The sequence below is a fragment of the Malurus melanocephalus genome, unplaced genomic scaffold, assembly GCF_030028575.1.
Source record: "Malurus melanocephalus ecotype Western Australia unplaced genomic scaffold, MMel_1.1 scaffold_307, whole genome shotgun sequence".
NCBI classification, from domain to species: Eukaryota; Metazoa; Chordata; class Aves; order Passeriformes; family Maluridae; genus Malurus; species Malurus melanocephalus.
This window is the reverse complement of record NW_026623539.1, coordinates 730,838-741,187: the sequence shown is the minus strand read 5'-3', so window position 1 is coordinate 741,187 and position 10,350 is coordinate 730,838. Positions and strand designations below refer to the sequence as shown.

Here is a 10,350-nt window from a genome sequence, read left to right as displayed (position 1 = left end):
CTCCTGAGGGTCCCTGTCCTTCCTGTCTCCGTTTCTCAGTCAGTGTTTTTCGGGTTGCGCTGACCCAGCAGCAGCCCAGATTTGCCGGGAGCTCCCAGAGCAGATCTGAGGGAGGTTTTAGTTGGGAGTTTCACAATCAGACATTGATGCTGAGGATGCAAATGGGCCTTAAATCAAGAGGATAATTTGCTCTCCCACTCTGAGAGCAGCACAATCTCTCTCTGGTGAGAGAAAGAGCATTCTCTGTTTCCAGCGTGTTCTGTGCCATTTGTGTGGCAGCTGTTGCATCCATTCTGTGGCCCAGTTCTGGGAACACCCGGTTGCCGTGGCTGTTCTTCCTGCCTGTTGTCACTTCAGCCACAGAGCTCCTGTGTCCCCTGAGGGAAACACACCCCTTTTATCCCTGACAACACCATTTCGCTGTGTCCTACCTCCCACCTCTCCAGGGTCTCCTATAAACCTTTCCCCAGTGCAATGAGCYGGGTTCCTTCCCATAACAAACCTGAGTCGGTGATACTTTCCCTCAGAATGCTTTTATAGCAAAATCAGGTAGAGTTTCCTGTCAGTGGACGTGTAATGGACTCCTCCCTGGCCWTTAAATCTGTCAGGAAGGTGGTCACAGGCCCAGGTGCAGCTTTCACACATCCCGTAAAGGGATTTTGCCCTCTGCAAGAGGAGGAACGCAGCCCTCGCCATCCCTGATGTGGCCCGGGGGATGCAGCAGCCGTGGGCAGGGTTTCAGGCTGCAGGATGCATTTTTGCTTCCCTTCTGTGTCCAAGGAGCTGCTGCAGAGCTCAGCTCAGCCCTCCAACAAAAGCTCTCCATGGAGCTGGGGTGTTATCATGCAGTGCGGTTCGTGTTTCCAGCTGAAAATGGGAATGTCTTYAGGACATTTCTGGAGTGTTTATGGAGTAGGGGACTGGGATTTCTCCTGTCTGCTGAATTTCTTCCCCGAAATTCAGGATGTCGCTGTCTCCTTGGCTGGTTCCTGCACGGTTCCTCAGGCAGGGTCACCTTTTCAGTGATGTTTGTGGAGCAATGGATTCTCATTCTGAGGAGCAGTCGGCAGCGTCATACTGGGTGTGGCAAAGAGGGAGAGAAAATTCTGCCCCTCTGCCCTGCTCTGATGAGATCCCAGAACTCTAACCCAGCACWGGAAGGACGTGGAGCTGCTGGAGAGAGCCCAGAGGAGGCAGCAGGATGGTCAGAGGGATGGAGCAGCTGTGCTGGGAGGAARGRCTGGGAGAGCTRGGATTGTTCAGCCTGGACAGGAGAAGCTTTGGGCTGAGCTCAGTGTGGCCTTGCAGGGCCTGAAGGAGCCCACAGGAACCATGGAGAGACACAATTTGCAAGGGCTGCAGGGACAGGAGCCAGGGAATGGCTTCCCAGTGCCAGAGGGCAGGGCCAGATGGGATATTGGGCAGGAATTGTTCCCTGGGAGGGTGGGCAGGCCCTGGCACAGGGTGCCCAGAGAAGCTGTGGCTGCCCCTGGATCCCTTTGAGTGCCCAAGGCCAGGCTGGACATTGGGGCTGGGAAGTGTCCCTGCCATGCCAGGGGGTTGGAATTAAATGACCCCTTTAAGGTCCTCCCCACCCAAACCAATCCAGGGTTTCCTTACGGACTATGGGGTGATGAATGAGCCATAATTGTCCCTAAATATCCGTTTTTGTCTTTTTAGGACATCGAGCTGCGGGTTAAGTGGCCCAATGACATTTACTACAGCGATCTGATGAAGCTCGGTGGAGTTCTGGTGAATTCAACACTTGTTGAAACAACGTTTCACATCCTCATTGGTAAATGTTTTGKTTTTTTTCCAAGGGGTTTTGTTGTCAATGTCTGTATCAGTTCCAATGGCAACGACGAGAACAGATAATGACAGCAGGCAAAAGGAAATAAAGCACAGAGTTACATTCAGAGGAAGTACAGAAAGTAAATGTTTTCGTTCTTCTTAATAATTCCATATGCTTGACAAGGCAAACATGAATGCAKGCATCTGGACTGATGGAGTCGAGTTCAAAGAAAGAGCAGTACATGGGACAGGGAAATGGTCTTCCTTGATTTATTGCAAAACCAGTGGAATATACKAAAAACTCCATCCTTTTCTTCCCCCAATTTATATCTATTTTTTAATTTATATCTATTTTTTGAGTTAAATGAGGAACATGCCTTTTAAATCAGAAGTCAAAGAACTACGCACACAGAGCGATGTTTTAATTTTTTAATTGTCAAGATGTTTTTATCATCTCTAGTCTGATAATCATCCTGCGGTTTGATAAGGAAGTTTTTCCCCTGACCAGCAGCATCCCAGATCTGCTTAGAAACCTGCCAGATTCTGGTTCCAAAAAAGAATTGTCTCTTCTGTGTCTAAAACAATGGAAAAGAAATTCCTTAGCGAGTCTAAAAGGTTGAAGAAAAAGGTGATGACATTTGGYTTATATTTGAATGTAGCACAGGTAAGGATGGTGTGGCCGTGGTGTTGTTTTTGTTAAAATTCTGGGGTTTTAGAGATTAAAACAAGCAAAAGAGTTGAGTTCACTTCCTTCTGTGAAACCTGCCCAGCCATGATATTTGCTGTTGGATTTTGTATCTTCATTTTGAAAATAATCTGCATCAACAGAATGGAAATTCCACCCCAACTTGAAGAAGTCTCTCTGTGCCCCATCAACCATTTACAGCTTCCATGTTTTCCTTGTGCCTGTCCTGGGTAACACAAGGAAAGCAGAAATGGATCCAAAAAGAATTTATTATATCAAGTATTTCATATTTCTTACCTAAAMACCAAAGCGTTCCAGTTCAAATGGAAACTTTCCGTGTCCGCTTTTTTTCTGGAGCCAGTGGGAGTCACCTGCTAGGTCTGAGGTGTGGATAAATGGACATTTTCACGTGAGAGCTTTGAAAATTGGAACTTGTTGGCTATTTATGAATCCAAGGATCGTTCCCATCACTCCAGTGTTGCATGTGTCATCGGGCGTTGTGGAGGGGATTCGTYACAAAGTTTTAGGGGTGTTGGGATTGAACTTCCCCATCAAGAAAGCTGTGCCAGATCCATCACCCCTTTTCTACAGCCGTGCAAATTCCTTACCTGGACAGAATCCCAGGATCCCTGAGGATGGAAAAGCCTTCCCAGCCCATGGAGTGCCAGCTGTGCCYGATGCCCACCTTGTCCCCATCCCAGAGCACTCAGTGCCACCTCCAGGTGTTGAACTCACTCTTCCCATGGCATTCCTGAGAATCTCCCATAAATCAAGATAATTACCAAAATCAAAGATCATCTCTGTGGCTTCACTGCTCCAAGAAGGACCTCAGGAGAATCAGATCAAAGACAAACTCGTGTTTCCAGTGCTCAAGGCCTTGCAGGCACCACAGTGCTCATACTTTAAGTATATTTAAAAAAAAAAAAAAAAAAAAAAACCAAAGCCACCAAACCCCCCCCTTTTTTTTCAAGCTGAAATTGAAAAACAAAGAACTTTGTGGTGTTGGGACTTGTGGAAGAGGAGTTCTGAGAAGAGCATGCACCATTAATGGGAGGGCCAGACTCGGAGCAGGCGTGGGAGCCAAGCGCCGGTGGAATGTGGGGGACAGCCAGCGAGCGTGACCTGGGAACGCTCCTCTGCCTCTGCTCAGGCACGTCCAGGAGGAGCCCAGATTCTCGTGGATCCCCCACTGGAACATCCATCAGCCACATCAGCGCTGCACAGCGGCTGCTGGACTCTCTCTGCTCCTGTGAAAGCCCTGAGCCCCCCGTTTTTCTCTGATCCCCGGCTGCCTCTTCCCCACTGTGCCATTCCCAGATGTTGCTGCCTTAGGGTCCCACTTTGGGGTTGTGAGCAGGGTTTCAGTGCCCTGTGGCKGTGACAGAGCCCTGTGACCCCTGCCAGCAGCAGCCCAGCTTGATGGCCACTGTTCCTCCTCCCTCGCGCTGTGTTTGAGCGCAGGCGGCCGAGTTGGGGTTTGCTGGCGCAGCTCCTTGCATTTTCCAGTTCATTTTCCTTTCTCTTCATCCAGTAACCCAGTTCMGCTCATTTCCACAGGGCTGGTGCATTGGGTCTGCTGTGCCTCGTTTGTGTGCATTCTCTGACCGGTTAAAACTCAAAAACTCCTTTTCACCAAAGAGCTCCTTCTCGCAGTTAATACACATTACTTCCATTTATTAATCCTTAATAGTAAATTTACAAATCAAGACATCTGCCCCTYCTTGCAGATCATCAAACCTGATTGACAGACAGAGGGTTTATCCCAAGTGCCTAAAGAAAGGCAAAAAAAAACCCCAAATCATTAGGAGAAAGAAAATAAACAGGTAATACAATATATTTCTTTACATGCCTCGAAGCCTGTTCCAGCAGGCTGCAGGAAAGGCCCCCAGAGCCGTATTTAAATGGGGGAGGAATTCTGCCAGCATCGTTCCAGCTGGAGAAATCTCAGCGAGAGGCAAAARGCTTCTAAAGGATGGAATTAGGCAAACTGGAGTCTCACAAAGTTAAAGTCAARTCTTCTGGGCTTTCCAGGCCATGCCAGACAAGGGTTATCAGCTGAGAGAAAAGATTGCAGTTTTGGGAAGGGCAGTAAAGAGAAAGTTCTCTGAGTTAAATTTTAGATTGGAAGATAAAACTCCATCTTTGAGTAAGATCAGTTGTCCTCTGAGTGGGCTGAGGACRTGGCAGCTTCCAGGGAATCAAAGATGTCTCACTTTGGTGGCTTTGGAAGCAAATTGCAAAATTGGAAGCAAATTGTGGGGTGGGGTGTGGCAGAAAAGATATACTGGGGCTGCTTCTGCCATTCCCAGGAGGTTTTTTAAAGGCAAGGAGCAAAATCTGAATTGAAAATTGTAATTAAAAGGACTGGAAGGTTGAAAGGTGCAGGAGACTGAAGTAAAAGAGCTCTGGGAGCCATTGTGAGGGATCCTGGAATGGAGCAGGTGGGTGAAGGCTGGGGTGGGAACAAGGAGTTCACCCCTTTGATCGTGTCCTTCCCTTTGTCCCTGGCAGGTTTTGGGTTTAATGTGAGTAACAGCAACCCCACCATCTGCATCAACGACCTGATTGCAAAGTTCAACAGGGAGGAGGGGGCCAAGCTGCAGCCCCTGAGCGCGGACTGCCTGATTGCCAGGACTGTCACCGTGCTGGAGGGGCTCATCGAGCTGTTCCAGGAGAAGGGCCCCAATGCAGTTCTGCCCCAGTACTACAAGTACTGGATACACAGGTGAGAGCTGTGCTCTGCTCAAGCTGCCTTTTCATTAAATTGGTGGAAGAACTCGTGGATGTTTGGTCTTTTCCCACTAAATTCCCTTGAAAGTGAGTGAATAATTAAAATACACTTAAGCAAGTGTATTTTAATATACAAAGATGCACATTTTTAAGGGAGAATAAAAGCAGCACGTACCAAAATCGGTGGACTATCACGGGTTAAAGAAAGCCTCCAGATATTTTACACGTGTCATCTCCAAACAGAGGGAATTGGGAATGATCTGTTTGGAGATGGATGGAGCTGCTGTACTTTTGGGGAAAAAAAAAAATTAAAAATAGGCTGTTTGGATTAACTCCAACTCCTTTTGTTCTACAAAAGGAAATGAAAGCAGGTAGGAAATGCTGCTGAAAAGTCATTCTGAAATGCTGAAAGTCATTCTGTAAAGAATGAGTGAGGTGGGAAATATAAACATTCTGTTAGAGGGTGAGGGTGGGAGGCCCCTGGATCCCTGGTGCCCAAGGCTGATGGGGCTGGGAGCAGCCTGGGACAGTGGGAGGTGTTRGGATTGGAATGGGATGATCTTTATGGTCCCTTCCACCCAGCCCAGTCTGGGATTCACCCAGTGATCCTGATGGGCCCCCTGAGGTGTTTTTAATGGTCCATGCATGGGACTGATGGAATTCTCTGTGTGCAGCGGGAAGCAGGTCCATCTGCGGGACGAGGAGGGGCCGCTGGCCTGGATCGTTGGCATTGACGATTACGGATACCTGCAGGTGCACCAGGAGGGCCAGGGCGTCGAGTCCGTGCACCCCGACGGCAACTCCTTCGACATGCTGAGGAACCTGATTGTCCCCAAGCACTGACTGCCCCCCAAACCCGTTCCAGCTGGGAAGGACCCTTCAAAGTTTGATTTTTTTCCCTTCTGATTTGCTGCTGTCTCTGTGTCTCACATGGGTAACTGCAGCAGTTGGAGAGAGGTGGTGATCTCCCAGCTGATGGTTTTTATTTTTATTAACTTTAAAACACACACCTCTGTTGCCATTCTTGGTAAGGATCTGCTTTTTGAAAGGAGTCTGATTGCAAACGAATATTTTGAAGTGAACAGATCTTTCTCTTTATTTTTACACCCTGTACTGAAGACACTGAAGTGGCTTAATATTCCTTTTCTTTTCTTTTCTTTCTTAATATTCCTTTTTTCTTTCTGTGTTTTTATGGTACTTTAGCACAGTGCAGGACAAGATTTACTTTTTTACTTTATTTTTTTAAACTAAATTCCGATTCATGAGTTGTCTGCACTAAAACCAGCTGGAACATCAAATATTCCTGGAATTGCTGGGATCACCACTGTGCTTAACTCCAGGTCTGAGGGAAGATCTTTGCTGATTTCTTCTCTTCTGTAGACCTGTACAACTACTTACCAACCTGTGCTTCGACCTCAGGGCTGCGACTCTTAATGGCTGCCTTGAGTTTYTGGGAGAGTTTTCCATCAGCACTTAGGAGCTGTGCTTGGTTATCCAAGTGATTTGCACTCTGCTCTCCTCAGTCAGTTGGATGTGAGTAAATCATCTCATCTGTCCCTTAAATTGTGGTTTTCCAAGAGGGTTTAGCTCCTGGAAACAAATCCTGTTGGAGCAGCGTCACAGAGCTGCAATTATTGCAGAATCACATTCAGGGGAAGGAACCTTTAATTCATTTAGAATTTAATAATAATGATGATGTGATCTCAACAAAGTGAAGTGAATAAATAATGGGAATCAATTAAATTCCCTGCTGCAAACAACAACTCCAGTGGAAAAGAAATCACCACCATTCACCCGTGCCCAAATTCTCTTGCACAARTCCTGTTGTCGCCCCCTTTCCCAAAGAAGAGTCTGGTTTTGCTGCTGAGCACTAAAAGCAAGAGCTTGAACACCTGCTGACCTGAAAGCAGCTCCTTTTGGGGGCTGCCTGTGCATTCCCAGGCAGGGGAACAACCTGGGAATTCTCCTGGAGCAGCCACGCGGGAGCTCCAGTGCCTCAGCGGGGTTTTCTCCCAAGGAGATTTGGCCACCACAGCTCCCCAAATCATTTTGTGCAGAACAGGTTTGTCCAGGTGCAATGTGGCCAGATTAATTTCTTTTTATTCRTGGTGGATCAGCCAAATTGATTTCCACAGAGGAAACTGCCGTCTGCCAGCCAGAAATGGGGTTTTTGGGTTAAAGTTCGCCTCATAAACAATCCAAACATTTCAGATTGTTTCAGCTACGAAGCCAAGAAGTCTTAAAATCAGGAAGCTTGTCTGAAATGGTAATTTTGACCAATCCTCACATATTAGGGTTTAGGTGGTTTGGCAGCAAGAGTAGAAATTATGTTGTCCCTGTAACATTTAGGATTTTATGCTCCATCTCACACCAGATTTGTCCTGATTGTCCATACCCTGCTGGGTTGTTTTCCCCACAATTCAAATCATGGAAAGCTGCACACCAGCACCTCCTAGAACTGCACACAGATAGCTGCTAATTGCTATAATTAAAATGATATGACAGGCTTGGCTTTTCCCTACCAGATGCTTCCAAAACTGCTCGGGGTTGAGAATGTTTGGCAGCTGCCTTTCATTTCAAAATTCAATATTGCTGCGTGGTGTAATCAACTGAATTTGAGCCTGGCTTCTTAAAGCTTCACTCAAAAGAAACCATCAATTTATATATAAAACTRTAAAAAAATGTACACTCACATCTTCCTGCTGCATCCTCACTTATTTTCTGCCTCTTCCTTCATGAGCAGCCCGTGCTGCTGCAGGATAGGAAAGCAGAGCTCTGGTGCTGCTTTTCCAACCACAAAGTTCTACAAAATTTCACCTTAACCCAGTCATTGTAGCTAAAACTGTCTCAGCTTTAGGATTTGCCTGTAGATTCACCTTTTTGGTTTTGTTGATGTTTCAGAGAGCCTGGGAAGTGCCTGTAGGGATTTAACAGCCATCTCATGCCTCAGGCTGAGTGGCCACATGAGTTGCATCCTTAAAACGTATGTTCACCCTCCACCAGGGTCAAAAAAAAGATGAGAAAAAAGGGTAAAATGTGGGAATTTTGGAAGGGCAGAATGGACTTGCAAGGCTCCACTCGGTTGCAGTGGCTGAGCAGCAGCAGAGAGGTTTCTCAGCAGCAAAATGCTGCAACATTTCCTGGTTGCTGTGGGTCCTTTCATAGCTGCCTTGATGATGGTTCAGTTCCTGCTTGGAGTTGTCAGGTTATTCCAAAAATTTTTGCCTTGGGAAGAAATTTAGGGTGGAATGTCCTTCCCACGGGGGTGAAAACCCCCAGCCTGGATGTGCCAGAGCTCAGGGAACGCTGTGGGATCCACTTCGCCTTTCCAGTGGCCTCTTCTGCCRTCTCCACCTTCAGCCAGGCTGTGGAGGAAGGAGTTGTTGCTTTTCCTTCAGAAGAACCAAAGATGAGGAGAATTCTCATGGGATGAGGAGCATCTGGATAAATTCCTTGTGGAGGAGTCYTTGGAGAAGCTCCTGACCCTCTGACAGGTAAATGAGAGGCACAGSCAGGTCTGACTCTGACTCTTCCTCTGCCAAACTCAACGCGCCCCGAAAGCCRCAACATTTTTGCAGGAAAATCCTTGTTTTTCTTTTTCTCCATGTGTGACAGACAAATGTGGTGCAGGGTGTGCCTGGATGTGGGGCTGGAGAGATCCAGACAAGCCCAGGCCCAGGAATAATGCCCTGAAAATGTTTCATTTCATTCAGCTGTCTGGATTAGTAAAACACCTCTTCCATTGCTACGCTGAGCTCATATCTTAAACTATTTTCTTGATGAAGTGCTTTCAAAAAACCCATTTATTACGCTGTCCGTGTTTCTGTGACTTCATTTTTTTTTTTTCCTCCCGGGCTCTGTTCGAACGTTYCTCATGGTGAAAACATTTGTGGGGGTTGTTTATTGAGAGGAAAACTTACTGAGGGTGTGTTGGCACATGTGAGTGGCCGGCGTGAGTTGTGCCCAAAGGTTTGAAAAAGTCATAATGGACTTCACATTTCCGAGTTCAAGCAGCACATCTTGCTTCTAGTAAAGATTTTATAAGACTTCAGAGCTTTTTTTTTTGTTTTTTTTTTGTTTTTTTTTTGTTTTAAATATATCCAGCAAATCAAGGGCTATTACCTGGAAATAATATTAAAGCATTTAATTCTTTATGCTGCTGCTTCGCTGGACAAAATTCATTGCTTTGCTCTTTCTGATTCAGCTGCATCAGCAGTCTGAAAAATAAAAAAAAAGAGAGACTTTTTGCAGCTCCTTTGGAATATCCAGGAGCTTTCTGTCATGGAAATRTCCATCATGGGAAAGATTTGTGTTGGTTCCTGGGGGTAACTGCTTTGCTAAAAGCTTTTGCTTGCCTAAGTGGTGCTGGGGATGCACCGCCTTGATCAGACACCAAAGAAATTAAATCCGGGCCCAGGAAAGAGCAGAGGTCAAAAAAATGATGGAGAAAAGAGAACTGCAGGGAAGGAATTGTCAGGTATTGAGTTTCTCATTAGTGATTCTGTGTTATTCGCATCTTCCAAGTGTCTTSATTTCAAACGCATCATGGCAAAGATACAATAATCTGAAAAAAAATCTCTGTATTTTATTGTCAATTATAGCTCATATCACAGCTGAAATAAAATTTTCAAATATGCACTGTTGTTCTTTGTGGAATGCTGTGTTTTGTTGTAAAAAACAAGAGAAATTCAACTCAGTTTTCCTTTGGCTACAGGATTTTATTAACATTTTACCAGTTTTGTTTTACATAATAAATAAGCAAAAATGCTTTACATTTTTAGGGAATACATATATAATTCTGAGCATTAATAGGTTGGTTGGTTTTGCGTGCTTCTTCACCTACACTTGCCAAATAGCTTTAATCTGCTTCATATTAAAAAAAATCAACAAAAAAAACCCAANAAAAAAAAAAAACAACAAAGCAAAAATCTAACCTTCAGGAGAAAAATGGAATAATAACATTTCCACTGTGGTTTTGAAGTGTTACTGAAATGCTGAAAAAAAAAAGAATTTGTGTCCTGTTTTGAGATTTCTAGAGAAAATCTGGCAGATATCCCATTCATTTGCACTTTTGTTGATGAATTCCCCCATTTTGCATCAGTTGTGCTTAATTTCCTTCAATTACCCTCATGATTCCCTTTTTC

At 45.5% G+C, this 10,350-nt stretch overlaps 1 protein-coding gene across 2 annotated transcripts in view; it reads left to right on the top strand.

The window, feature by feature from the left end:
* The window catches only part of HLCS (holocarboxylase synthetase), a 115,393-nt gene extending 105,551 nt beyond the window's left edge, over nucleotides 1–9,842 (top strand). For both annotated transcript variants that reach the window (XM_057377226.1, XM_057377227.1), the window contains 3 exons: nucleotides 1,681–1,795; nucleotides 4,988–5,201; nucleotides 5,881–9,842. In XM_057377226.1, the coding sequence (XP_057233209.1) occupies nucleotides 1,681–1,795; nucleotides 4,988–5,201; nucleotides 5,881–6,049 (498 nt within the window). In that variant the 3' untranslated portion in view covers nucleotides 6,050–9,842. The remainder of the gene's footprint in view (nucleotides 1–1,680; nucleotides 1,796–4,987; nucleotides 5,202–5,880) is intronic.
* The last annotated feature ends 508 nt before the right edge of the window (nucleotides 9,843–10,350 follow it).